Source organism: Malus domestica, chromosome 06 (assembly GCF_042453785.1).
Source record: "Malus domestica chromosome 06, GDT2T_hap1".
In the NCBI taxonomy this organism is placed as follows: Eukaryota; Viridiplantae; Streptophyta; class Magnoliopsida; order Rosales; family Rosaceae; genus Malus; species Malus domestica.
In genome coordinates, this window is record NC_091666.1 from 34,474,076 (window position 1) to 34,500,493 (window position 26,418).

At 39.0% G+C, this 26,418-nt stretch overlaps 6 protein-coding genes across 11 annotated transcripts; 3 read left to right on the plus strand and 3 right to left on the minus strand.

Annotated features, from left to right (window-relative positions):
* Positions 1–289: 289 nt before the first annotated feature.
* Positions 290–3,305, plus strand: LOC103438095 (uncharacterized). 3 transcript variants are annotated; one of them, XM_017332659.3, is made up of 6 exons: positions 290–612; positions 796–929; positions 1,509–1,678; positions 2,060–2,149; positions 2,269–2,427; positions 2,939–3,305. In XM_017332659.3, the coding sequence occupies exons 2-6, from the start codon at positions 797–799 to the stop codon at positions 3,032–3,034; spliced, it is 648 nt and encodes a 215-aa protein (XP_017188148.1). In that variant the 5' UTR covers positions 290–612; position 796; the 3' UTR covers positions 3,035–3,305. The 3 variants fall into 3 exon arrangements, with proteins under 3 accessions (XP_017188148.1, XP_008374861.1, XP_017188149.1); XM_008376639.4 differs by having other exon boundaries at positions 401–612; positions 786–929; XM_017332660.3 differs by having other exon boundaries at positions 545–612; positions 1,509–1,901.
* A 1,293-nt stretch (positions 3,306–4,598) lies between these two features.
* On the plus strand, positions 4,599–10,223 carry LOC103438094 (uncharacterized). Of its 2 annotated transcripts, none has more exons than XM_008376637.4 (11): positions 4,599–5,554; positions 5,671–5,928; positions 6,192–6,434; positions 6,609–6,758; positions 6,892–8,261; positions 8,413–8,486; positions 8,620–8,701; positions 8,784–8,909; positions 9,017–9,123; positions 9,459–9,616; positions 9,760–10,223. In XM_008376637.4, exons 1-11 carry the CDS (start codon positions 5,114–5,116, stop codon positions 10,009–10,011), a joined length of 3,261 nt encoding a protein of 1,086 aa, XP_008374859.3. In that variant the 5' UTR covers positions 4,599–5,113; the 3' UTR covers positions 10,012–10,223. The 2 variants fall into 2 exon arrangements, 1 of the variants encoding a protein (XP_008374859.3); XR_011582456.1 differs by having other exon boundaries at positions 4,687–5,554; positions 9,027–9,123.
* A 378-nt stretch (positions 10,224–10,601) lies between these two features.
* Positions 10,602–13,600, minus strand: LOC103438093 (surfeit locus protein 1). 2 transcript variants are annotated; one of them, XM_008376636.4, is made up of 6 exons: positions 13,125–13,600; positions 12,929–13,026; positions 12,132–12,370; positions 11,485–11,659; positions 11,122–11,405; positions 10,602–11,018 (listed from the first exon to the last, which is right to left on the minus strand). In XM_008376636.4, the coding sequence occupies exons 1-6, from the start codon at positions 13,303–13,305 to the stop codon at positions 10,949–10,951; spliced, it is 1,047 nt and encodes a 348-aa protein (XP_008374858.3). In that variant the 5' UTR covers positions 13,306–13,600; the 3' UTR covers positions 10,602–10,948. The 2 variants fall into 2 exon arrangements, with proteins under 2 accessions (XP_008374858.3, XP_070680327.1); XM_070824226.1 differs by having other exon boundaries at positions 11,485–11,668.
* A 1,436-nt stretch (positions 13,601–15,036) lies between these two features.
* Positions 15,037–16,241, minus strand: LOC103438091 (non-specific lipid transfer protein GPI-anchored 3-like). Its single transcript, XM_070823863.1, has 3 exons — positions 15,829–16,241; positions 15,409–15,444; positions 15,037–15,243 (listed from the first exon to the last, which is right to left on the minus strand). Exons 1-3 carry the CDS (start codon positions 16,178–16,180, stop codon positions 15,128–15,130), a joined length of 504 nt encoding a protein of 167 aa, XP_070679964.1. The 5' UTR covers positions 16,181–16,241; the 3' UTR covers positions 15,037–15,127.
* A 3,089-nt stretch (positions 16,242–19,330) lies between these two features.
* On the plus strand, positions 19,331–22,148 carry LOC103438089 (ABC transporter G family member STR-like). The gene is made up of 4 exons (XM_070824227.1): positions 19,331–19,714; positions 19,825–20,004; positions 20,089–20,357; positions 20,489–22,148. Exons 1-4 carry the CDS (start codon positions 19,361–19,363, stop codon positions 22,146–22,148), a joined length of 2,463 nt encoding a protein of 820 aa, XP_070680328.1. The 5' UTR covers positions 19,331–19,360.
* A 96-nt stretch (positions 22,149–22,244) lies between these two features.
* On the minus strand, positions 22,245–25,424 carry LOC103438090 (TPR repeat-containing thioredoxin TDX). Of its 2 annotated transcripts, none has more exons than XM_008376632.4 (10): positions 25,201–25,424; positions 25,066–25,099; positions 24,229–24,381; positions 24,043–24,130; positions 23,865–23,945; positions 23,671–23,735; positions 23,419–23,559; positions 23,239–23,352; positions 22,928–22,958; positions 22,245–22,785 (listed from the first exon to the last, which is right to left on the minus strand). In XM_008376632.4, exons 1-10 carry the CDS (start codon positions 25,308–25,310, stop codon positions 22,451–22,453), a joined length of 1,152 nt encoding a protein of 383 aa, XP_008374854.1. In that variant the 5' UTR covers positions 25,311–25,424; the 3' UTR covers positions 22,245–22,450. The 2 variants fall into 2 exon arrangements, with proteins under 2 accessions (XP_008374854.1, XP_008374855.1); XM_008376633.4 differs by having other exon boundaries at positions 24,229–24,378; positions 25,201–25,419.
* Positions 25,425–26,418: the final 994 nt, after the last annotated feature.

Sequence of the window (26,418 nt, forward strand, 5' to 3'; positions counted from 1 at the left end):
GAGGCCGAGACGTGTTCCTTTCTCGGCCGCAATCGCAAGACGCAGAAGTCAGTAGCGCGACCCAACGCAACATCAACAAATTTACTCCTCGGCCGAGCTCGGCCGACGAGTTGGCACGCCCCGCATTCACCGAAGGACGTAGTTAGCTCATTAATTACTCGGCCTGCGCGCCACGTAGGCTTTGTAGTTTCTAGGGTCAACACAATCACATATGTGTCGAGAGATAAAGAGAAAGAGGTACGCACTCTAAACAAATTCACACACTTGACATGGAAGCTTTATATTTCTTATGATGACTTGGATTGTGTCATATGAGGAAAATTTGTATAGAAATGCCTCGACAACATCTTATGTAAATATATTGAACTCTTGTATTTATATCTCATTCGACTCTGGACATAGTTAAGCAGCTCCAAATATCGTTCTCCCTTGAAAATAATAGTCATTGATCTTTTAAGAGGTGGGACCCTGAAAAGACAAAATTACTGTATCAGACTTGAGGGTGGAGGGAAGCGCTGAATACCAGTCATCTGCAATCCATTACTGTATCAGACTTAACGGTAATCCTTGAGTTACCTTCTGCTGCTCCCTCCCTCTCTCTCTCTCTACCAGGTACTCTCTCTCTCTCTGTCTCTCTAAAAGATATCTCCTTTCATCAAATATGTGCCTAATTTACAAATAAAAGCAATCGGATTTTGGTTTAGCCCCTGCGTTTAATGCTCAAATTAATTATAATTTTCCCTATTTTTTCTTGGGTTTGTTTTGATTTTTGTGGTAATGCGAAGAAAATTGCAGGATGGCATCTCTCCCACTTGGAAATACTCCTAGTTGTAGTTTAGCATGTGAAAGAAGACCAATTTCTCTTCTGGGGGTTTCGGCTCTGCCATTGATGCAATTGAAGGTCAGAGCTTTTCATGGTTTGGTGAGAGGTCAGTTGCTGCTGCTTTGCCTTTCTTGAATGTTTTTTTTTTTGGCTTCAGCTACTTGGGTTTGGTTTGAAAGATTTCCCGTTCGATTTTCGGGTCTAAATGTTTTTATAGACCTTTCTGATTGTATTTGTGCAAAATTTCCATTGGTTTACGGAGAAATCGACAGCTCTTGTATTGGTTAGTTCTAATAGAATGTGGGGGGGGGTTTTGCTTTTCATTTGATTTACACCCATTCTTTATGGAACATATTGTTTCTTGCTTCGTCAAATACAACAACAACGAAGCCTTATCCCACTAAGTGAGGTCTGCTGTATGAATCCCAACGGCAAGCGTAGTGGCGTTCTAGGATTCATACAACACTATTTAAATGATTGACCAATTTAGGCATTTTGGAAACTCCTGTGTTACCTTAAGATGTTGCATTATTTGAATGTTCTATTTTATTACCATATGTTTTCGTATACTAGGATATCAAGGAGGGTTCTACTTGATTGAAAGGGATTGCGTACAAATATTATCATTTGCTTATACAAACCGGACATTTGACTGATATTACTACGTTTATACTGAATTCGTCAGGAAGAGTCGTGACTCACAGCTTATATAGAAATGAAGCATCCCTTTTACGTGGAGAAGGATCCAATAGCATCAACCACATAATTCCAAAAAAGGCGATCTTGACCATCCCCAGATGTAGCAGTTCCTCGGACTCTAATGGAAGCGAAGATGACTCCTCTGATCAGGCCAAGGCATGCATGAGGAATTCTGATGAATGATTTGTTCTGTATTTTATTTTTCTGTAACATGAATCCAAGTTTATCCCACTGGCATCTCTTGTCAGCATCAGCTGATGTCCTAAGATGTATCAACAATCGAAAATGTTGGTTACGTACTAAGCAGAAGGTTGATTGTCTGGTATATGGTTCTTGCTTCTCGCATAGATTGCAGATTTTAACACAGCATGCACAAGGAGTTAGTATGTCCAGTTTATTTCATATAGCCGGTCCTTTTAGTCAGTGGGATTGGGGGGTTTGGGGTAGAGATATATCAAGTCTTGTTCAACACTCGGTCATATCGACAGGGAAAGAAAGATGTTTAATTACATTGTTTTTTCTTTTGTGTTTTAACAGAAGAAACCATTTGGATACTCAAGAAAGGATGTTTTATTGATTGGAGTAGGAGTAACTGCTATCGGGATCGGCTTGAAAAGTGGATTAGAGGTACTTTATTCTCTTGTTTAATTGTTTCATATAGTTTCTATCCTTGATAGCTTCCTTTTCTTTTTTAGCTAGCTCATTCTCCAGTCGTGTAACTATTCTTGCTATGATGCTTTATGCAGTTTGCTGGAGTTGATCCTTTACAAGCAGGAAACGTCGTTCAGCTGGTGCTGGTGTTGGGCCTGACTATTGGATGGATTTCCACTTACATTTTTCGTGTTTCAAATAAGGAAATGACGTACGCACAACAAATACGCGATTATGAAAGCAAAGTCATGGAGGTAACTTTTTTATTATAATCTCTTGTATCTACTTATCTAGTATAATTCTACCAAATTCGGTTCTTTTTTTTTCTCTGTAAAATTCTTGAATTTGTATGCATTTTTTGCATCTCTTGATTTTACGTAGTTCTCTCTCTCTACAACAACAACAACCAAGCCTTATTCTACTTAGTGGGGTGGGCTGTATGAATCTTAGAACTCTGCTGCACTTGTTTTATAAAACATTAATGAGTTTCGGAACCCTGTTACAGTGAACCCCATAGGTAACGAGTTTCCTGTTAACGGCCAGTATTGATGCTGCTATGTTGCGATAGCTATTGAGATTGAGAGTTAAGTGTGCTGATGTGAGTTGCATGAGAAGTTTGGGGGATATTATGCAGCATACTTCCCAGAAGTTTCTTAGATTTTTCGGTTGCACTGTACTTTTACTGAAGTTTGAAGTTTCTAACTTTCTCTATTAATCATACACGTTTCCCTAACGAACGAATGGGGTAAAATTGTGGATATGCAGAAAAGGTTAGAAGGCCTAACAGAAGCAGAGTTAGAAGCGTTGCTTGAACAAGTTGAGGAAGAGAAGAGGCGCCTCGGCGAGCAGCAGGTCAAGTAAAAAGGTTCCTTACACCTTTGATCATAGTTTATAGCCTTCATGAAATGACTCTGTGTATAGATACTCAGATAAAACACAACAGGCAAAGTGATAGATTCGTTTTGTACTTTACATCCCAGAAGTAGTAGTTCGTCGGCCTCTAATGGCTGCGAAGATGACTCCTCTGTAATTTAAGTCACGTATGTTTGTGAGGTTTCCTTTCGCTTTTCATTGACTCGGGATCTCGGTGCAAGATAACTCTTATCCAACTAAGTTACAAGTTTCTTACAAATTCATCTGTTATTTTAATTTGTTTAGGTTTACCTAGATTAAGCAAACAATATTACAAAATTTATTTCCACACGACATGTTTAAGTCAATTCATAGCGCTGGTGAATACGATGATGATCAGGGGAGGCTGAAATGCCTTTATGAGCTTTCTTGGCCCTCGGAATAGTGGACTGCCGTGGCAACTGCATTGCAACAGCCATGACGAAGCCACAAGCCCGCCCTCAGCATGTGACATACCACATGCTACCATAATTAACACCATTGAGAAATTATGAGAATATAATTGACGAAACATGATTATTTGCAGTTACTTAATCTGCTAAGAAAGGTGCAACTTACATATCCATTGTTACTTAGAAGTTTTTAAGCATGGTGGTCACAAAGCTGGATACCAATTTAAATCTTCATGGTCAAGCAAACGACTAACAAGTGACTAGAGTTTTTGAATAGAAAAATACAAAATCTATTAAACCACACTAATCTATGTAAAGAAGAGTTAAAGTCAGGTGCAATTAGAATAACACACTGCTCTAACTAATTAGCCTAACTAACATATGCATCGCGTAACTAGAGTTTATCCAATTCAAAGAAAAAAAGATTCCTCCATCCATATATTACAAATTTACAACATAATCTGGCATTGTTGAAACAATGCTAAATTTCTCTCCTTCAATATTTTTTGCTTCACAATGCAATATCCTACTATAAATTATTCCAAAAAATTTAAACTCGAGTGTAAAGGAAAGAATCATTGTCTAACCGATTGACATAACTTGCATATTTTACTAAAATTTTGAAAATAAAATTTACAAAGAGAAAATATAAAATGGTCGTTAAAGCTTTTTGGTGACGACTTTCAAACGATTTTTTCACTGAGGAGATTTGTTCATATCTTTAGCGACTTGTTTATAAATAACTCTTTTATCACTAAAATTTTATTTGATTTGGTAGAAAAACATAGAAGAGAGAATCGAGGTAAGTGATATGATTACTTGACCGTGAGGGATAAAAAATAACAAAATTATTTTACATTCAAGTTACTATATTGTTCATAAATTTTAAGAAAAACTAATGAAAAGTTAAAAAAAATGTTAGTTTTAATGAAAAATGTCAAATTAAGGTGTAGTGAATAGTATTAAAAAAAAGATAAAAATATGATTTTTCGTTAAAAATGAAAAGTACCGAAAGTGTTTCGTTAAAACTTCATAGATTTTATTTTGGTTATTTCTTTAGTTTCGCAAACGGGAATAATTTGGTATTTTTTTTTTTAGGTTTGATATAGTGAATTTTGTTAATATGTGATGCAGATTAGAAAAAGAAAACCCGGTCTAGCGATAAAAAACGGAGGCAAACAAAACCCGGGAAACTGGCATGACAGCGGCGGGATCTGCAACTGCGCCACCTGAACGATCAACGCCAAAACGCGTGGCGGGTCCCATAACTGCTGTGTGCATGTAGGCCAGGTGTCTCCAAATTAATACGCCTTCAATTTTGGGAATTAATTCCAATTAATTAAATCCTACTCCCGAATTTCTCAAACTTACCAAATCCCAAATCCCTTCCACCAAAAATCGAGAGATCACTCTCTTAATCCCAATCATTAATGTCTTCATCTTCTTCTCTCGAATACTGAAAACGTCTCTCTCTCTCTCCTCTTCCGGCCACCGCCGTGGCTTCTCCGCTTCTCTCTCTCAAAACTCCCCCCCTCTCTCTAGAGTCGTGCTGATTGACAATTAGCTGGCGGTACCACAGACATGCGATTCCGCGTTGTGAAATTCCGAGATTGACCTGGAGAAATCGCCGATTTCGATGGCGGTTGTCACCGGAGATCGCTACCTGGAGAAGCTAGTCCACTTCGTGGAGCAGCAGGCCGGTTCGTTGATCGACGGGAGCCTAGTGCTGAAGCTGAACCCGGCCGGGTTCCACTACGTCAACTCCCGGCTCGAGGCCTTGCACGAACTCGAGAGCCTCCTCGCCGGCGCTCCCGTTGACTACCTCCGCGCCTACGTCTCCGACCTTGGAGACCACCGCGCGCTCGAGCAGCTGAGGAGGATTCTCAGGCTCTTGACATCCCTCAAGGTCGTTTCGGTGCTGCCGCCTGCTGCCAGGGACCCTACGCCGCTGTCGTTTTGGCCGTTTGGGAGGCTTAAGGTTTTGGAGCTTCGAGGATGCGATTTGTCCACCTCCGCCGCGAAAGGGTTACTGGAGCTGCGTCACACCTTGGAGAAGATCATTTGCCATAATTCTACTGTGAGTTTTCCTGCATTTTGCTCTGCTTTTCTCAGATACTTAATCAGCATTTTAAGTTCTTAATTTGGTTAATTAGGCTCTTGATATGATTAAATTGCTGGAAAAAATTATGTTAGGATGCTTTGCGGCATGTGTTTGCGAGTAGAATTGCAGAGATTAAGGACTCGCCGCAGTGGAACCGCCTGTCATTCATTTCGTGTGCTTGTAATGGCTTGGTTCTCATGGATGAGTCTTTGCAACTTCTTCCTGCTGTCGAAACTCTCGACCTTAGCCGGAACAAGTTTGCAAAGGTTGATAATCTTCGCAAGTGTGTCAAATTGAAGCACCTAGACCTCGGTTTCAATCAGCTCAGAACGATTTCGTCATTCGGTCAGGTTTGAGTTTTAGTCCACACTTGATTGCTTCGAGAAGTTGTATGCATAAATTTTTCCGAGAAGAGTACATTTTTATAGTCCCTAAGATTGAACAAGATTTGATCTTTTTGGTTAATATTCTGTCAAGATTGTTTATTTTGGTGCATATTACATTGATAAAAGTACTAAGAAGTGCTTTTTCTATAGTTCGTTTTCTATTGCTGTAAATTTTCTGTTTAGGAAATAGATTTGGACCCATACTCCGTTGTTGTTGGACCATGCAGGTCACGTGCCGTTTACTTAAACTTGTTTTGAGGAACAATGCTATAACTACATTGCGTGGGATTGAGAATTTGAAGTCACTGGAAGGGCTTGACGTTTCCTACAATATTCTCTTCAATTTTTCCGAGTTAGAATACCTTTCTGGACTTCGATCTCTTGAAAACTTGTGGTTGGAAGGGAATCCATTATGTTGTGCCAGTTGGTATCGGTCACAAGCATTCAGCTATGTCACTAATCCAGAAAAAGTAAGTTAAGATTCATCATTTTATTCATTTCAGATTATTTTCTTCATTCTTCAGGACCTGAAGTACATAGATCTTAAATATAAAATTTTGAAGCATTCATTACATAATTTTCACGTCATTTACTAATTTTGTTTTTCTAACTTTTGTCTTTTGATCTGTCGTATGGCTGATTAGTTGAAGTTAGATGATAAGGAGATCAGCACCAGAGAATTTTGGAAGAGGCAACTTATTATTGCTAGCAGGCACAAGCGACCTGCCAGCTTTGGGTTTTATTCTCCTGCAAAGTGCGATGATAAAGGAGATTCAAGTATTAACAAAAAAAAGGTAGGTCATTGTGGACAAGTATTCGTATAAATTCATGTTAAAACCTTGGTATTGGGGGCTGGTTGTTATATATATCGTCTACTCCATTATAAACTAGACAGTCATAAAATCTTGCATCCTTGCTGTTTTGCAGAAAAAGGTATCTCGTCTTGCATCAATTGTTAATGAAGAGGAGAACACATGTTCTGACCAGGACTCTGTGTCTTGTGAGAATGAGATCCAAAGCAGAGAGGATGTTGTCATATCTGACGATGAAGCTGAAATTTTTGATTTGATGACTAGAGTTGAGCTAATGAAGAAAGAGCGCTCCGTTCTTTGGTTGCGGGAGTTCAAGGAATGGTTAGATCGTGCTTCTGAGAATGATGCAGACATCAGTAGATATAGCAGGGCTAGATTGCATCTTGAGAAGGAAAAGTATATAAAAAACAAGGCAAGTTGGAGGCAGCTAGGTGAAAAATCAACATACGTTCAAGCATCAGGAGACGAGAGTAATACAAATGTTTTAGAATCAGTGGGGAATGCTGGTAGGGTCAGCCCAGTTGGCATGGATAGTAGAGATATCGGGGAGAACTTAAAAGCATATTCATATGAAAGCCCAGTTGGCATGGATGGTAGAGATATTGAGGAGAACTTACAAGCATATTCGTATGAAGGGACAAGTACTTTCAGTTCAGAGGCTAAAAGTTCCCATACTCAGACATTCACCACTGATGGAGGTCATAGGATGGTCCAAAATTTGAGTATGTCTGCATTGTCTGTCATTGATGATATTTCAGAGTCTTATTCATCATCTGCTAACCCAGGATCACCGCCCCATTATCAAAAGGACATTCTTCATCGTCGACATAACTTAGAGGAGGAAATTTTACAGTTATCTGCAGAGTCCTATTCAGTGGCATCATCTGATAGTAATACGAGCTCAAGTGAAGATGAAAATTGTGAATCTAGGCAGTCAGTTCCTGAGAACTTGTTGAATGAGAGTGCCGAAGAATACCCATCTAAAAATTGTTTCAAGTATTATGACATAAAACATGAGATTGACAGACGTTCGGTCAGTGTACGTGCCAGTGACATTCCTGCTGATGCTCATGATGTTGAAATTACTAATTGCATTAATGAAGAGGGTGATTTGCTGGAGAGGAGGAAAGGAAGACAGAGGACTAAAAGAAGAGTTATCGCTATAGTAGAAGATGATAACATGATTAGGCAACCAGAACTGTCACCAAAATCAAATGGCAATCTAGGTAATCATGTAGGGCAAGTCGAAAATAAGCAAGAGAATAAATGTTTCTATGGGAGTGATTTTCAAGAAGTTGTTGATAAGAAACAGATGTTGGCAAATAGAAGCAGTGCCTCAATAACCGAAATCTTATCTTCAGGAAGTGATGAATTTATTGAGAATTATTTCAATACAAATATCGCAGATTCACGAAATCACGAGATCTGTAGGCATTATTTGTGTTGCTGTTGTATACTTGAGCGGGATTTTCTTTCCCAAGAAAGGTGAACATTTTTTTAATTTGTCTTTTTATGCTTGAATCGTAGTGTCTCTAACAATGTTTTCCTGTCCATTCTGATATTTGTGCTTATGTCCGGTCAGGTTTCAGACTTCTCTGCTTTTTTTATATGTTTATGTATTTTATTTTACATACAGAGAAGTTGCTGTTGTACTTAGTAGTGAAGACAAGCTTTATATACTGCCCATTGGTATTGCAGGAGATGGGTCAGGTTAGGTTACGCAGTCATTACGACTGACATATTTCATAAAGTTTTCCTCTTTGACAATTATTACTTGGGCAATTTGTTCTTCTCTTTGATTAGATTTATGATTGCTGATTTTCAGTGTGATCGTTGTTTGCAGGCACCATCTTAAAGTTACAGGGTCGTCACAGGGTTGAGGATATCAGAGAAGTTGTAGTTGGTATAGGGCTCCAGGTTGTGAGGTTAGTGCTTACTGGTACTTACTACATATTGCAGATATGTATAATTGCTATGTTATAACGGTGTTGTTTCCTGTTGGCTTAGGGTGTATGTTGGAGGCAGTGCGAGTTACCTGTTTAAAACTAGAAGCATTGAAAAATCAAGACAGTTACTTTCTACTTTAAAAGTTATCGATTCTTTTGCCCCAAATGGAGAACTTTGCTTAAGGAGGTAGTTATCGTTTTTCCCTTTCAGATGTCTATTGTTTATTTGATTACCGATGCGAATATTTTGATTTCCTTGTTGTGATAGACGAGTTTTGGGAATTTAAATGGCAGTTTGGAGCAGGTTCAGGTGGAGTTATTTGAGAAACAAATATGTGGAGGTTCAAAAGTGAGCATATTCCAGTATTCTATGGTACAGTTTTGGTGTAGTTATAATGAAGGTACGCTTAGGTCATCAGTTTTCATATATAATCGCCGTCGATTGTAATTTTGTCATGAGTTGATTTACTTAAAATCAAAAGGCAGGAAGTGTATAATAATCATTTTGGTAAACTTGTCGAGAACATCCCATAGTTAGCTTTTGTTACGCTACTGTTGGTTTTGTATCGATGAAGTTTGATGATGGTCAATAATGAGGTTTCACTATTATATTCTTCGAATGTCACTTTAGAGTCTTCTTTTCAAAGCGGGGATGGCCTTTTTTCAAATTATTTTGAAAAAGAAATGAAAAACAGAAATTTCATGCTCGGTAACATTCTTATCTCATATATGGCAGGTGAATCATGGTTTTCAAGATCATTATTTGTGGCTGGAGGGCACGTATTTTTGTGCTTTGAAGACCTTATGCAGTTCAGCACTTTATGCGTGGATGCGTCTTTGCCCCCATATTTTTCACTTGACTTGTGTTGCTCTATTGCCGACATATCTGAGTTGGTAATGCCTCAAACCGATTTTTAGCTTTTCCCTTAAAATTCCATCTAAACGGACTCTGGCAAATTAGGTTCGGGTTCATTACCTGGATTCAGTAACATTTTCGTTAGAGCTAGGGGTTGATGTCCCGTTTGTTGTCATTTAAGGTTGTCGATGTCAGAGAAAGTCGGTGTGTAACCATAGCTGTTGCGTGCGCAATGTCGGAGTTCTGCCCCCCAGGCTCAGCCGAAGCGGGCAATTCAGACTCAAGTGTAAATGATAAAAAGATTGCTCCAGGCTCCATGACTTGGAAGCTCCAGTGGTTTTCCGAAGAGAGTCCGTTCAAGTTTGTGGCGTTGTTGAAGGCAATCCATGAAGGGATGACCGCTTCCCCTTTGCTTGTAAGATTTATATCGTGAATGAATCCCTTCCTCGCGGTTTTGTTAGTTTCCATATTCATTTCATTCTTTTCAATTTGTTTCTTTTCCCACTTAGTTTGTTTGCCTGCCGGCGTTAGTGTTAGCCGGCCGGAATTCTTTGATTTGTTTTCTTAGTTTTAGCAGTTCTTTTTCTTATGTACAATTCTGTACAGTTTACAACATACAGGAAAGAAAATCGACAGTTTTGCCAATTCTCTCAGTTTGTACACAAATTTGGTTTCAAGCGAGCATGTTACATGCCCTTACCTTGCAACACTCCGTCATCGCGCGATCAGGATTGTAAGTCACCACGGTGGTCACGCCAAGTGTTGCAAGGTGAAGGGCAGGCGACATCTTCACCAAAACGGAAAGATCAGAAGGGATATGATTTACGCACACTTTTTCATTTCTGCATATCCCTGTTTATTTCTGTAGCTTGATTTTTCTTACGTTTTATTCAATTGAAAGGCCAGAATAAACCGTGTAGACGGAGAAAAGACGTGTGAGAAAGTTGCAAGGAACACAAAGGTATCGTTTGGTATGCAAACGGGGAAGGGATGGAACAGAATACCTCCAAAGGAAACAGGAACTAAATACAACGATGCGAAAGTATGATTAAACGAAGTTAACAAAGAATACCTCCAAACAGATGGGTACTAAAGAATTCTGATCATTATTTTACATCGGCCCTCCCTCGTAACGCTGCTATCTTCGCTACGAGGACAGCACGAACAGCGAAAACATTATTGTTCTTGGCTGCGAAAATTCAGCTTGGAACGAGCAGTTTACTGATGAAAACAGCCGATATCCACCCGGAAATGTTTTCCAGTTTCCAATCATCATGAATCTAACGGTTCGATAAACAAAATTGACTCGACGGCTCAATGTTACGGCATCAAATTCTCCCGTATAGCTACCGGAATCTCTTGCGTATCCGCTATCTGCGGCTCTTTTTCGGTTTTAGTCTCATGAAAGCCATGAATGTAACTGCTGCAGAGAGGGAATACCTAACCAAGAGAAAACAAATGTAAGAGAACGATGCCACAGCGGGTCTTAACATTTTTCGAGTCTTGATGCATGATATGATGATATGAAGAAACAAAACCATACCATGTCAAAGTATAATTCAGATGGTCCTGAGGCATGACTGAACTCCGAATCAAGGTACTGACATCCTTTGGAAGCGGGTAAGGGTTACTTGGATTGACATTTTCGTTTGCGTCTTCAATGTAAACAGTATCCTCAGGGAGTCCACACGTACGAGCAATTGCAGGAACATCAACGTAGAACCATTGACCGGAGTTTGGATCATTTGGTGGAACAAATATGCTAGGCTTTTCACTCCCTCGAACTACTCCAACGACTTCAACAGGAGCAACAGCAGGGGTCTTATCCTGTAAGTGGCACAAATTAAGATTAGTTCTTTAATGTTCTCCCCATCGAACCGTGATTGATACAATGAAAACAAACAACCTCAACAACTTCGGGCTTCTTGCTCCACAACCTCCACCAAGACCTTCTTTCAGTCTCTTGGACAGACGAGGGGTTTATATCAGAAGGTTGTTCACCATCTTTTGAAACTTTTGAAGCCTCATCTTTCCAACTTCGGGGTACCCATCCTCTGTTGACCAAAATTGGTGGCTGCACACTGGAAGATTTACATTTAATATCATCATCAGCAAACAGATAAGCGTTCCAATTAGCTTGAAAGTCACAATGACAAATAAATATGGTATCGAAACATAAGATTAAGCGAGGCCTAGTGGAATCTTCAAGTTCTCTATATAAGGCTAGAACTTAAAACCATATCCATATAACGGAACAAGAAACTCTTTGTTTCAACCAAAGGATGTACCCTACTCTACTGGAGCCAGAGTTTGACGTTGTATTAAAATCCTCAGATTCCAAGCAACTTAACTAACATTTCTTTCACTCCGTGGTATAAGAGAAACTGTAACAATAAGCAGGAAGAACTTCTGAATGTTTCCATGTAATTTAACACCCTGTTAATGCTAGAGGCCCTTTAAGCACTTATAAGAAAGACAAAAAGTAACACGATATGTAGCGGTTTCATTATATAATCACAGTTCATTAAGCATATGAAACATCAAAACATTTACCTCTCCGGTTTTTCAGGGATCGGGATAAGAGGTGTGATGATATAGTAGCCGTTTTCAGTCACACCGGAAATGCTTCTTGAACGAGGCCCCACGTAGATTGACCTTTTCTCATCAAAATAACCTTTGCATTTCACCCTCCTAAACTCCAACTGATCCAATTCTTGACTTGACGGAGAGGCATTGCTCAAGTTTAAAGGTTCCAATTCCAACCTCTTCCGTCTATAATCTAACATTTTTATCTGTACCAAGAACACACTCGTTAACAGTGATCGTATTTTAATGCAATTCTAAGCTTGAATGTGAAGTGCACAAGGAACGAATTCATGAAAGTTTCCACTACATGCAACATTAGAACTAATTCCCCAACCAGATCCCAGATTCCACTTTTTGGGTCTAATTCCAGCTAAGTGTCAATTTTCTTCATATATTGATAATTCGTAGAACAATATGTTCAGCTTAACCAAAACATACAGAACCTCTAGTGATTGTTTATATCACAACAAGAAGTGCATGGACACATATATAAAACCTATGAAATCTTTGGACTTCAAATAATTTTAATGTATGAAATGTTTACAACAACAACAACACCGTATCCCACTAAGTTGGGTTGGCTGTATGAATTATCCTAGAACGCCACTGCACTCAATTTTGCAATAAATGTTTGTCAAACAAAATGTTAATCCTGAAATACATTTCAATATTTATGTGTATTACAAAAACAATCGGTCTCCAAACTTGCTAAATCTGTTAATTGTTTAAGCAGGAAATAAAAGATATTCAGAGAAAAGCAACACCTTATCTTGCCTTCTGATAATCTGCCAAGTCCCAAGGCCAAAAGTGATAGCTCCAGGAAGAAACAGCAACCATCTCGACAATCTCGACCTTTCCTTCCCTACACAAAACAAATCAAAGCATCGATCTTTAGAATATTTCGAGCAAATTAAGAAAACCCCAGAAGCAGAAAACACACGAACAACACATAAGGCCCACCTGGAGATTGTGAAGAGATGGGTGATTGAGACTCGGCTGCTGAGGAAGCATCGGCAGGGGAGGAGCTGGAGAAGGAAGAAGAGAGTGATAGTGGGGCCAGATGTTTGGGGTGAGAAGAATGGGACCCGCTAGAATAATAAAGCTTGGTTATGGTTTTGGCAATGGAGGTTTTTGCTGCCATGTCGACGAATCTGGCATTTGGCTGTGTTTGTTGCCGCGATCGAGGAGGGCTTAAGGTTTTAATGCCTGCCTGCTCTAAAGTTTTCAACTTTTTATGAACTGCGAGAAAGAACTTACAAACAACATTGTGGTTTTAACGGGTCCAAACCCAATTTCAAACCCAAGTGAAGCCCAAAAAGACTGGTTTAATGGCCCAAATTCAAGGTCCAAAGAGAGATTTGCAGTGCGAGAGTCACACGACTCACACCGTCACATGTTGTTACTAATTTTTTTTCATGTTCTAGTGTGTATCTAGTTATTTCGTGAATAATTTTTTAATACGAGTGTCACACTATCACGTGATAGTATAACATAGCTGCTTAACGAGAAAATTTTGGATGTGATAGCTCGACTAGCTAGATAACCAACTTGAATTTATGTGTATCTAGTTATTTACACACTCATTTTTAACTCGCACATATCTCTTGTTAATTTATGTTCTTTGATTTTTTTTAATTCGTTTGATCCAAGAGCTGAAAATTGAGAGCCACATGTGAGAGGTAAAAATTGAGATGTGAATATAACATACATTATAATTACACCATGTGACAGCACGATAGTTCTACTAAATTAATGGGTTCAAAATTCGAACCCAAATCAAGCCCACAAAAGATCGTTTGATTGGCCCAACTTGAAGATCCGAACTAGGGTTTTAAAACAGCCACACTCCACACGCCTCTCTATATAAAACCCTCCATTCCCTTCTGCAGCTTCATCCTTCTTATCATCTTCTGGTTCCACTCACTGTTCTTGATTATTTTTCATTTGGGTTTTTGTTAAATTCGATTTCAGTACAAGTACAAGTGTTTTTTTAGAAAAAAGGCAATTCGTTACTGGCGCGTTTGGTCCTCCGAATCGGAGGACTGATAAAATAATGCGACAGTCCTTTTAGTTGCCGAGATTTCTTGAGCAGCTATGCTTGCAGTTGTCGCTTCTCCCTTTGCGACTCCTGCATTCAGACGCTCGTAAACTTATAATTCTCCCCCTTTTTTTCAATCTGTTCTCCCTCAATTTTAACACGCTGCCGGTCTCATGTCCGAATAAAGGACGAGAGGAGGGGTCAGATGGTCGACAGCTGATTTTTCGTTTTTCACGTCGAATCCCTTTTTTTAACCTCTTTGTATGAATCAAGTTTTGGAATTATTTTTTTTAATGATATTTAATCAGTTTTTCAGATTTTTATGTCCTTAAAATTCGCTTCTTTTTGCATTTGGATTTGTGGGTTTTGACAAATCATGCTTTTGTTTTGATTTTATAACATAAATTCTTGTGTTGGGGGTTTTGCACTCCTCTTTTGTTTGTCGATACGATATTTTAAATTATTTTAATTTTAGAGATGAGCGGATTTGAATTCGAATGCAATGAAACGAGTACATTACTCTAATCGATCGGTCTAACTCACATGTCTGTAGATTTATAGTGTAACATCCCACATTGTTAAGAAATATGTATGTTTTTATCCTTACTTGGTACGAGATTTTTTGGGAGTTCATAGATTTGGGGTTTCATCGGAACTCTAAAATTAAGCGAGTTCGTGCGAGAGCAATTTCATGATGAGTCATCCACTGGTAAGTTCTCGTGTGTTTTCTTAGAAACAAAACTGTGATAACGTGATTGAGGCTTAAAACGGACAATATCGTACTACAACGGAATCGAGTCTGGAATACTAAGAAGTTACAGCAAAAAGAAGATAGAAGTCAAAAGAAATAGCATTGTCATTAGATTACAATAATCATTAATTTGATAATATAGCTTATGTCTGATGATTAACTAAACTGACAACCCTAAAATGCTGCAATGATCAAAGCCATGAAGACGGCAGCAAAGCCCGATCTGCCGGGCGCTGACGGTGCGTAAGCTGCACTCTCTGTACCTCCGGGAGAGTTGCCTGAGGAAGAACCTGGCACAAAAATGTACAATGTACAATCAGTAAAGACACTAATCTAACCGTGAAGCTTCAAAAATCCGGCATGCTTTCGCTGTCATTTGATCGAGCAATGATTCTAATCTAGGCGAGATACGACACGATTCATGTTTATGTCAATAAAAAGTAGTAGGAACTTACTACTGTTAGAAGGTGAAGTGCCTGGTGACGCTGCATCTGTGATGATGGAAGAAAACAACAAATTAAGATAAACAATCATACATAAAGATTGAATTATCTTGTTAATTAGCATCCATTAACACACACTAAAATTCCATGAAATCATTTGGGGAAACAATAGGTACAATCGGGAGTATGCTTGCCAGAGAAAAAAAAAAGGAATCCTGATATATACACCCGGTTACACCTAAGATTTTGTATTGATTCAGAGCTTGGGATAAAATTACCGCCTCCCTTTTCTCTTTCTCCCAAACAAGCAAAAAAGAAAGAAAGCATCTATGATCCATGGAAACAAACACATGAATCCCATAAACAAAATCCAAAAAGTTTAAATTTACTTTGATTTTATTAAAAAAGAAAGAAATCTCAAATTCCAGTTACCCTTTTTGCATGCTGAAATGTCAGCATTGGCACCACAAGCCTTGGAAAGCTTCAAGGCATCAGCCTGCGTTATGTTAAGGCTCCTCAACATGTCCTTATTGCTGAAGAGGGTGCAAAGGCACTCGGCATCATCCGAAACCAACTTCTTTAGCGGCGAGCAGCACGTAGGGGGAGCCTTCTCCGGCGCGTTCAAATACGCCTGACAAGGAATCAGTTTCTGCAGGCATTGCGTACCGCCAGCAGCGGCCTTCTGATCCGGCAATGTAGTAAGCTGCCGGCCTTGGGAGAATCCGAACAACTCGTAAAGGGACAGAAACGAGAAGAGAAGCAAGTGTTTTGAGATGGAAGCCATGTTTTTTGAGAGAGTTTGTGTGTGTGTTTTGTTGGTTCAAATGGTTTGGTTTGTGAGACTTGTTTGGTGAAACTTTATATAGAGATTAATGAGTCAAATGTGATCATAAAAACTTCTATTTGTGGGTTTGGTTTTTTGTGACGGGTTTTCTTACTCCCATTGAGTAACCGTTTTCTTTGGCAGTTAGAGGTTTCTTCTGATCCAGAGATTATTTGTTATATGGTTTTTACTTTATTTTCCATGGAAGTTTTTTTTTTTTTTTTTTTCTGGTGAAATCCGTTGTGGTGGTTAAACTGCTACGTCGTGTTACTAATAACGAGTTATAATAACGGTGAAGGACGTGGTTGATGTCATAGAGTACAATATCAACAAACATACCTAAGTGTTATAACATGAATAAAATGATAATACTACGTGACGGTGTGACGGTGTGACAGTCACGCTGAAAAACTTATCGAATATTGTTGAACTCTTTGTATGAAATCAAAGTAAGAAAGTTGGGCAGTCATGACATTATGGTAAGTTGGTAACCCTACAAAGTTACTTAATTCCTTGATTACGTGTTGCTCAATCAATTTTATTTGTCATGTTTGAGCAATCATAAGGCAAAGTTTACAATACAAAAAGGGGCTTTGGTATGAAAATTAACTTGAAACATTGAGCTGCTCCAACCCCTTTACTTGTACAATTGGTTGAACCAAATCTATAAGTTAACCCAAACCCTTACAATTGGTTGAAACATCGAGGCATGATTGGAACTCCCTCGTTTGTGGCATTTTCACAAAATGTTTCGATGTATCTTATACAACAGAAATTTTAGCCGTTAAGTTTTTGGTTAATGGATTCTTAGTTAAAGATATAACAGCCAGATATCTTAGTGTATAGAACATTTTTTCGACAATCAATCTAAAAAGATAGACAGTTGATAATGCGAAATTCATGCAGGAAGGTGAAAGGAAGTGAGAGAGCTGCCTGAACACCCTTACTTGTGTAACTAGTTGAGACAATGCTATAAGTTAGACTAACCCCCTCATCAGATTTTAGATCAAGGTCTTGTAATAAATATTGGAGGAAATTGAATATATATGCAATATTTAGAAAATGAACAGAATAACGAGATTACATACGTTGTGAAGTAAGTTGAAGTAAATGTTTGACATTGCATTAACTTGCTAACTGATTATCACTAATCACTTGAAGGCTACTATAAACTCGTAATTGATATAGTGTTAGCGTGCTTTGCAGTTGAAGATGAGTGTTTGTATAAGAAGTTTGAGTTTGGAGCGCCTGGATATTGGCACGGCTCAAGCAAACCATGGAGTCGAATCATGAATCGACACAAGGGTAAGCTTGAACCGTGCCAATACCGAGAGTGCTTTTGCATGCCTCAACTCAACGTGATCGGAATGGAAGTTCTGCTTCAAACTTCTGAATTATATCATGAGAGCTTCAAACTTATCTTAATAATTTGGGAGCCAAAACTGAAGAAAACAAGGCAAAAACTTTGGAACATTAAACAAAACATTCTCCAAGAAATATGAAGTATCTGTTTTTGTCTCCACATTAATGCCAGCAGAGTTCAAGAATTATTGATAACGCAGGTGGTTGATTGCAAGAGCCAACCCTTTTAACTTTTTTCTCGACTAGCAACATTCTCATTTAACTTTTCTTGTTTTACTTTTTTGACTTTTCTTCTTATCTTATAATGTTGTATGATGATCTAAACCGTCTATTTTCTAAGTTAGCTTTTAAAAATCAACTATGTCAAAAATCAATCAAATCTGAAATCTTTAGTCATCAAACAATTATCCAATAAATAAACAAACCATGTCATTTTGTTAACACAAAAAGTTTGACAACATTAATAGAACGATTAAACATTTTTATTTTAGTTGATTTTTTTGTAGAGTTAGTCCTTAAAAAGTGAACTAGAAAACAAACAGTTTCAATTATCGTGCAGTATTGCAAAATAAGGCGGATTAATAAGAGAGAACAAAGAAATCTGAATGAGAAGGTCGGTAACATTCCCGTTGCCAATTTACTTGCATGTTTTCAGTTTTACACCCAACCTTTCAACCTTTCCTTGACATTCCCCAACTTTGGAGCCATTGCCAACAAATTCCTGTGCTGTGAGTGCTGTCTACATGCATAATATGTAGACGTTTTTTGACAAATCCCTCTGTTGTTCTAAGAAAACCCACCAACCCAAAGCTATGAGACAACGACTGCATCAAATAAAAAACAGTCGCTTATGCGTGCATCAATAATATTATAGATGTAAAATCAAAGTAATCAAAGTCCATTCGGGAATAACATAACCGTGTAGGGCTAGCACTTAGATGAATGGTCTGTTAACTCTACACTTCTGCTTATAAGCGCTTTTGCTACAAGCAAAACAAATTGCCAAGTAAAATTCAAGTGCTTCCATAACCCATAAAACTCTTTTTAACTTTTTTCTTTCAAATGTCACTAAAAGCCCTTCTGGTTATCCGAAAGCACTTTTGAAATGAGCCCCTTAATCATGTTACAAATCACATTAGAACAAACAAGCTGAAATTGGGTTATTGAGTTTGGCAGGATCAAACTGTGTTTTCGTTTAACAATGACAGGATTGGAAATCTGCCATCAAACTATGAGTTTCGTTTTTCTTTTTTTATTCAACCGACATCGTATAATCTAGTCTAAACTACACTGAGGGCGGTTCAGACTTAGGTGCATGGGGCGTGAACACTTGTTCTCTGCTCTAACCAGCTTGACTAAGTCTGGGGTCCGCAAAACTATGTTTTCGTTTACTCTAAAACAAAAACGACAGGTTTGGAAAACATGAATTCTGCCATCAAGTATTCTTCAAATCGCCAGTGAAGAGGAAGTTGTCTCATGTGCACAAATGAAACAAGAACAGAACATCATCCGGAAATATCGAAGCTATTTACTGACAAACCAAAGGAGAATCGAAGGCGACTGGTACATGCGTAAAACAGATTCCCATAATTCTTGCCGTCTGATTGCTCACAAGCTTCAAACACTAAAGTTAGTTTGATTTTTACCGTCACCTTTTGTCCACATTTCACCGCCCTCTCCCTTCTTTTATACCATTTCACACTTCAATCCTCAGTCCTCAAAAACTTCTTGAGGCTTGAGCCAAAAAGAAGGGCTCGAACTGAGCATCATCGGTTGAAAATGGCGAAGATGGGGCGGAATAACGCCAACAGAAGCCTCGAGAGTCTGTTGGACATGGACAAATCAGTTGCTACGAAAGTCTCTGGCCCTCCTCGACGCCTGAAGATGATTCCGGGCCATGGACTTGAGTTCAATAACCTTTCGTATAGTGTAATGAAGAAGCTGAAAAAAGACGGGGTTTGGATCGAAAAAGAAGCGTATCTTCTCAATGACATCTCTGGCCAGGCAGTGAGGGGTGAGATCATGGCCATCTTGGGACCTAGTGGTGCTGGGAAATCCACATTTCTTGATGCCTTGGCAGGACGGATTGCACAAGGGAGTTTGGAAGGCTCTGTTAGAATTGATGGAAGAACGGTTAGAGATCTATATTAAGTTTTTCTCTGTGCAGGACGTCCAGTCTTTCTTATATTTTTCGGAAACTAAAAGACAAAGATTGCATATATAAAGTTGATTCATATTTTCAGGTTACTACAAGCTACATGAAGATGGTGTCGTCTTACGTGATGCAGGACGACCAGCTCTTTCCTATGCTGACTGTTTTCGAGACGTTCATGTTTGCAGCTGAGGTTAGGCTTCCTCCCTCCATTTCGAGGAATGAAAAGAGAAGGAGAGTCTATGAACTCCTTGAACAACTCGGCTTGCAGGTAAATTCCAAGTCTCTATAGCACACGTGTGTGAACTTACTGCACAAATTATATATCTTGATTCTGATGAGGTTATATGTGCAGAGTGCAACACATACTTACATCGGAGATGAAGGGAGGAGAGGAGTGTCGGGAGGAGAAAGGCGGAGGGTGTCAATTGGAATTGACATCATCCACAAACCTTCACTGCTGTTTCTTGATGAACCAACTTCTGGTCTTGACTCCACAAGCGCTTTCAGTGTCGTGGAGAAGGTAAAGGAGATTGCTCGAGGTGGTAGCATCGTGATGATGACCATACATCAACCTTCATATCGTATTCAAATGCTCTTGGACCGCATGACAATCCTTGCAAGGTAAAATTTTGCTCAAATGTTCAGAATCATAGGCCTCTCGGTCAATTAAGGATTTAAGGGTTGCAAACAGAGACTTATAATTTGACATGCATGATGCTTGTTAACTAAGCTATCTAATAATATGGTTGCAGAGGAAGACTCGTATATTTGGGAAGCCCGCACGGTCTGTCTGCTCACCTTTCTGGATTTGGAAGGCCAGTTCCGGATGGCGAGAATGGCCTCGAGTATCTCCTGGACGTGATTAAGGAATATGATGAATCAACTGTGGGACTAGACCCGTTGGTGATGTACCAACGTGACGGGATCAAACCTGATCAGGTGGCCAGAACCCCAGTTTTAAAAACACCAAGGAGAACTCCTTACAATAAGACCCCTGCATCCAAGCACGCAATCAGCCTCCGTAGTCAAGCCTATTCCGTGGGAAACAGGACACCTGGACCAGGCCAATCTGGTCGGTTTGATTACGAGGATGCTGATGAGGACGTTGAGGATTTCGACAACTCCCTCGAAAGGAAATCAGTTCATATGACACCAAAGCATCATCGGAGCAGTGGTGTGTATAACCCTCGTCTAGCATCGCAGTTCTACAAGGACTTCCCTGTCTGGATATACCATGGAGTCAAAGGAACCCCTCGCCGCCCACCATCATGGACTCCAGTTAGAACTCCAGGAAAGACACCTGGACTGACGCCACTCAGAGTCTCGGGTATGAAGAATCAAGTTTCAAATCAGTATCCAACACCTCAACTCATACTGCAGCCACCAAGACGCGGTAGTACTAAGACCCCTGCACTCTTCAGCCCTTCCATTGACTCCTCCAATGCACCTTCTTACGAAGAATTTGAAATAGAAGACGAGCTTGATGAGCCTGACCTCGGGCCTAAATTTGCAAACCCGTGGCTCCGTGAGGTTGCAGTCCTCTCGTGGCGCACAGCGCTCAATGTGATTCGCACTCCTGAACTCTTCCTCTCGCGTGAGATTGTGTTGGCAGTCATGGCACTAATTCTGTCTTCCCTTTTCCGAAACTTGGGTGGTGATACTTTCACAGACATAAACCGTCTTCTCAACTTCTACATCTTTGCAGTCTGCCTGGTTTTCTTTTCGTCCAATGACGCTGTCCCGACTTTCATCCAAGAAAGGTTCATTTTCATCAGGGAAACTTCTCACAATGCTTATCGTGCTTCTTCCTACGTCATCTCTTCCCTCATTGTTTATCTCCCATTCTTTGCCATCCAAGGTTACACATTTGCTGCCATTACCAAATACATTCTTCGCCTCAAAAGCAATGTTTTCAACTTCTGGATCATCCTCTATGCCTCACTCATCACCACCAACGCTTACGTGATGCTTGTGAGCGCCCTTGTGCCGAGCTACATCACAGGGTATGCTGTTGTGATAGCTACCACAGCTCTTTTCTTTCTGACTTGCGGCTTTTTCTTGAAGCGCTCGAAGATACCGGAATACTGGAGGTGGGTGCATTACATCTCTGCAATCAAGTACCCATTTGAGGCAATGCTATCAAATGAATTCAAAGGAATACGTTGCTACCATGGAACGCCGGCAGATCTTTCCCCCGGACCTCTAGGAGATTTGAAGATCAGTAACCTGCACTTAACATCCCCATTAGTGGATAAGAACTGTGCGATCATCGGACAAGACGTACTCTCCACGATGGATATCAACAGAGATAACATCTGGTACAATGTCTTAATCTTGCTAGCTTGGGGTGTTCTCTACCGGATCTTATTCTACATGGTCCTCAGATTCTACTCCAAGAACCAGAGAAAATGAAGACTCTTTGTATTCCGGTAGACGATAGCCGGTACTTGTTCATAGATAAACAATAACGCTTACATTTCGATTCTTGACCATGTCTGGACACATACATAAAGGAAATACAGATCATTTCATATTGGTAATCTCCAGTAAAAGATCCGACTGGGCGAGAAAGTAACATTTTATTTCCAGTACACACACATAAATTAGTAATTTTACGACACGTTTTATTTCCAGTTCCCAGATGGAAACCTCTTTCAGTTTACGACTTAAGAAAGTACCATTACAAAGGCCAAGAGCATCGCACCAGGATTTGCTCAGGTTGAGCCTGCATGTTGTGCAATCTTCCTTTCTAGTGCAGTTTTGTCTGCCCCCACCATCTTGTCAACCTCCTTACCATTTTTCACAAAGAAAAAGGCCGGAACACTGCTGATATTCCAGTTTGCCGCCACATCTCTTGCCTCATCGATGTCAACTTTCAAAAAAACGACTTTTTTGTACTTTCCAGCTAAGCTTGTATACAAAGGAGATATGAAGCGGCAAGGACCACACCATGTTGCTGTGAAGTAGAGGATTGCAAGGCGTGATGTCTTTGAAGCAGCATTCAACTTTGTCTCTAATTCTCTGGCTGAGTGTATACCAATGACTTCTCCTGTCAAAACCAAAAATGATAGAATCGAAATTAAATAGATGATATCTTGCAAATGGTGTTATGAAGTCGACATGAACCTTTAAAATACCGGCATTTTTTTAATACAAAATGGCATACGAATAAAACAAACCAAATGTCATACCATCCTTAAGAGCAGACGACGCATCCTGTTCCTGCATGAAATTGAAAGAATTGTAGTTTAGTTTCGTATGAAGGTTCTCTATCATTTTGCCATCGTCTTTGTCTTTGTCTCAAATCATGGGGTCAGCCATATCTGTCCCTTATATGAGGTCATTATTTAGTGGCACAAGGAATTAAGGGAAAATGACTACTGCCTCCACAAGGCCTTACAATGCATAAAATGAATGAATGAGCAAACAAATACCGCCACATCTACCAAAAACGATGTGATTTTCTTAACAAAAGCATTATTAACTCTAGTACAATACTCACTCGAGCTTCAGCTCGCCGCTTTCTCTCCTGTTCAGCTCTTTTTGACTCCCTTTCTTTACGCAAGCGTTCATACTTTCTGCGATGCTCTTCAATTTTGTGAACATTAGGTTCAACCTGAAATAAAAATGAAATTGTTAATGAACAGTATCATTTAACTTCTTCTAGAATGAGGAAAGTCACCTTTTTAAGCACCGAACCAATCTCCTCATCATGATCTAACTTTGATGCTACATGCAGATCACTTGCTGCCTCTTCCCATTGACCCAACATGGCCCTAGCCATTCCTCTTATTTTATATCCTTTTGCAGAGTCGGGGTTAATCTGGAAAAAGCATATACATAGAGATCACTTGTCAATATTCACTACTGTAAAAAATTCAAACTTCTTGTGCAGTGGATACAAGAACGAGTACAGTGAGGGTCATCAACCAACCTCTAAAGCTGCATTAGCATCACGAATTGCCGCATTTGGTTTATTCAGTTTGACAAAGAAACTAGCTGAAAGCAAGGATACGAGATTTATAAGGGAACGATACATATGAAAAAAGGCGACCAAAACATGAAAAAATGTAAGCACAACTAAATAAAAGCAAAAATTGAATTTAGAAAAAATAGTAATTAATTTACCTCTGGTTGCTTTTAGTATAGCTGAAGCTGGGTTCAACACTATGGCTTCTGTTATATGATCTATGGCTTCGTCCAGCTTACCTGAAAAGGATAAACAACCAATTAAAAGACAGTGAAACAAGCCGAGAAATGTCAACTAAAATGCTAATTAAAGATTCACAACAAGCAGATGCCATGCCTTCAGAGATAGCATCAATAGCTTTTGATTTTTCTATTTGTGCAGCATCCTGCACTTCTTCTGTAACTTCAATTGACGGATCTCCCATCTGGACATGAAAAATAGACCCATTACAACTTTTAAAGGAAGGATCATTTAGAGAGGTTAAAAATTGAGCATAACAGGTGAGGGTGTTATAACCCTTACCTTCTGTGGAGGATCGTTATCAGGCTCCACAACATCAGTAACATCCAACTCGATATCAGATTCAACAATGTGATCGTCATTATCCCCAGATGGTTCACGTTTGACATCAAAATGTTGTTTCGTGTCTGACATGTCACCGTCATCTTTATCCTGCTACCAGAACCAACACAACAAAAATATCAAGAAAAATATAATACAACCACACAAACACAAACAATAAAAAGAATGCTCAAAGTTTTTGGGAATTTGTCAACGTAGCATTATGGGTAATCCTGTTATTTCTTTGTCCGGTATAATTCATGGAAATAAATAACATTGAAGAGGACCACAACAAGAAATTCTCCTATATGCATGAAAAAAGTGAGCAAGAGTATGGATGTTCGGAGCCATTGAATTGCCAATCACTATTGCTTTCATTCAAATCTTAGCAACCCAACGGCTTTAAACATCCATGGTTTCTCATGGTCATAATAGAAATCCTCGAACCACAACACGATGCAACCAAAGTACTTAGGAAGTTTACTCATGCGTGCTTGTGCTTGTGCGCGTGACTGTGCCAAACTGTTATAAAACAACATGGGGAAATCCGAAACTCCTGCCACTTACAAAACCTACTGAAATTTGAAATTCTGAGAAAGTGAAAATTTCCTAGACAATTTCAAATCGAGGAAAAGTTGGAATCTTGACTGATCAGAAGCACAGCATTCCCAAAACGATAATTACGCAAGTCCACAACTCCAATATGCATATAAACATGTGATACATGAATACAAAGTACAAAAAACTAAAATTTGCACAAAGATTGAAGCTTTACTGTGAAGAAATAAGAGCTCTCACCATTTCCGGAACCGGCGGAATCCGAGCGCCGAGGCTGCAAACAAATAAACCCACATGCCAAAAACAAAGAATTAGATTCCAATCACATATACAATCAATATATACAATCGTATACAAAGATAGCAAAGTTGATACCTTTGGAGATAGGACTTGAAGAAGGCGAGAGAAGGGGTGTGAATAATTGAAGGGTTTGACTTGCACTCGCTGATGAACTCCTTCAGCTCTCCTACCTTTGCAGCATCCATTGTTCTCTCTCTTTCCGTGTCTCTCTCTGTCGCGAATCAGCCGAATCACTTCCAAGAAAAGTCCAAAGCCAAAAGCACTTGAAGCTTGTGGAAGGAATATTTTAAAGGGAAGCAACGGTATCGTTCAATTTTACGGAAAATTATATTTTTACATTAAAATGTCAAATTTATTATTATTTATTTTATTATTTATTTTTCTCTTATCACTTAAATTCAAAATTATTAAATATTTTTCATCGGTTTTCTTTTTTTAATTGTGATTCGGTGAGAACGCACCGTGTTAGTAGCGATGGACTTTGCTGCCGTTACTCAACCCTCCAATTTTTACCGCGTTTCGGCCCTTCTCGGCATTTGTTCAAGTGCTTTTTTTAGGGCAAGATCCAAAAGTAAGTGCAATAACAAAAAAATAAAAAAATAGAATAATACGTTACTACTCTACAAATGGAATCGTTCATATTATAAATCATTTGACAAATACCATTTTTGAAAAAAATCAATTAAAACTAAGGTCTTTTGGTTATCGAACTGTATAAAATCAGATGAATGAAATTGATAAAAACATTATGAATCGTCTCTGTATTTGCTACAATAAATTGACTAAACGACTTTAGTTTTAGTTTATTTTTTTTCCAAAGATGATCTTTACATAGGACTCATAATATGAACAGTTCTAATCATAATATAAAGCTATGTGATTCGAACACGAAGAGTTTTGAATACGTCTTCCTACTTATTCTTAAGTAGCCAAGTATTTAAAAAAAAAAAAAAAGAGTTGGAGGAGACAAGAAGGCATGCGGAAACCACTTTCGAAATTTAAGATTGGCTCAAGTGCAAGGGGACATGTACACTAGTACATTACTCTGATCAACTGACTTGTTTCACGTAAGCTACTTTTGTTTGAGTGTTTAAAACTTAATCCCAACAAGTTTGTCAATTATGTCATGTAATCATTGCATTTTTCTTTCTTTTTTGTGCTAATTGCCATAACTTTTAATTTTCACTTCGATAAAAAAAAACACTGAGACAAAGAGAGCCGAACATAAGACCTCAGGTGTCGAAGTAACTTCTAACCGCTTGAATTACAAGTCAAATACATTCATTTATCCTA

Bases quoted from the DNA above. Each gene is read 5' to 3' on its own strand.
- LOC103438091 (XM_070823863.1), bottom strand. From the start codon at position 16,180: ATGGCTTCCATCTCAAAACACTTGCTTCTCTTCTCGTTTCTGTCCCTT. The intron at 15,445-15,828 runs GTAACTGGAATT...CCATCATCACAG, and splicing joins CATTTCAGCATGCAAAAAGG to ATGCAGCGTCACCAGGCACT. The intron at 15,244-15,408 runs GTAAGTTCCTAC...TTTTTGTGCCAG, and splicing joins CACTTCACCTTCTAACAGTA to GTTCTTCCTCAGGCAACTCT.
- LOC103438090 (XM_008376632.4), bottom strand. From the start codon at position 25,310: ATGGATGCTGCAAAGGTAGGAGAGCTGAAGGAGTTCATCAGCGAGTGC. The intron at 23,736-23,864 runs GTAAATTAATTA...CCTTGCTTTCAG, and splicing joins TATACTAAAAGCAACCAGAG to CTAGTTTCTTTGTCAAACTG. The intron at 23,560-23,670 runs GTTGGTTGATGA...TGCTTTTTCCAG, and splicing joins ATGCTAATGCAGCTTTAGAG to ATTAACCCCGACTCTGCAAA.
- LOC103438093 (XM_070824226.1), bottom strand. From the start codon at position 13,305: ATGGCAGCAAAAACCTCCATTGCCAAAACCATAACCAAGCTTTATTAT. The intron at 12,371-12,928 runs GTGTTGCTTTTC...TTCTTGGTACAG, and splicing joins TTATCAGAAGGCAAGATAAG to ATAAAAATGTTAGATTATAG. The intron at 11,019-11,121 runs GTATGGTTTTGT...TCTCTTGGTTAG, and splicing joins CTGAATTATACTTTGACATG to GTATTCCCTCTCTGCAGCAG.
- LOC103438094 (XM_008376637.4), top strand. From the start codon at position 5,114: ATGGCGGTTGTCACCGGAGATCGCTACCTGGAGAAGCTAGTCCACTTC. The intron at 6,435-6,608 runs GTAAGTTAAGAT...ATGGCTGATTAG, and splicing joins ATGTCACTAATCCAGAAAAA to TTGAAGTTAGATGATAAGGA. The intron at 8,702-8,783 runs GTTAGTGCTTAC...CTGTTGGCTTAG, and splicing joins ATAGGGCTCCAGGTTGTGAG to GGTGTATGTTGGAGGCAGTG.
- LOC103438095 (XM_017332659.3), top strand. From the start codon at position 797: ATGGCATCTCTCCCACTTGGAAATACTCCTAGTTGTAGTTTAGCATGT. The intron at 930-1,508 runs GTCAGTTGCTGC...TGAATTCGTCAG, and splicing joins TTTTCATGGTTTGGTGAGAG to GAAGAGTCGTGACTCACAGC. The intron at 2,428-2,938 runs GTAACTTTTTTA...GTGGATATGCAG, and splicing joins ATGAAAGCAAAGTCATGGAG to AAAAGGTTAGAAGGCCTAAC.
- LOC103438089 (XM_070824227.1), top strand. From the start codon at position 19,361: ATGGCGAAGATGGGGCGGAATAACGCCAACAGAAGCCTCGAGAGTCTG. The intron at 20,005-20,088 runs GTAAATTCCAAG...TTATATGTGCAG, and splicing joins TTGAACAACTCGGCTTGCAG to AGTGCAACACATACTTACAT. The intron at 20,358-20,488 runs GTAAAATTTTGC...ATATGGTTGCAG, and splicing joins CGCATGACAATCCTTGCAAG to AGGAAGACTCGTATATTTGG.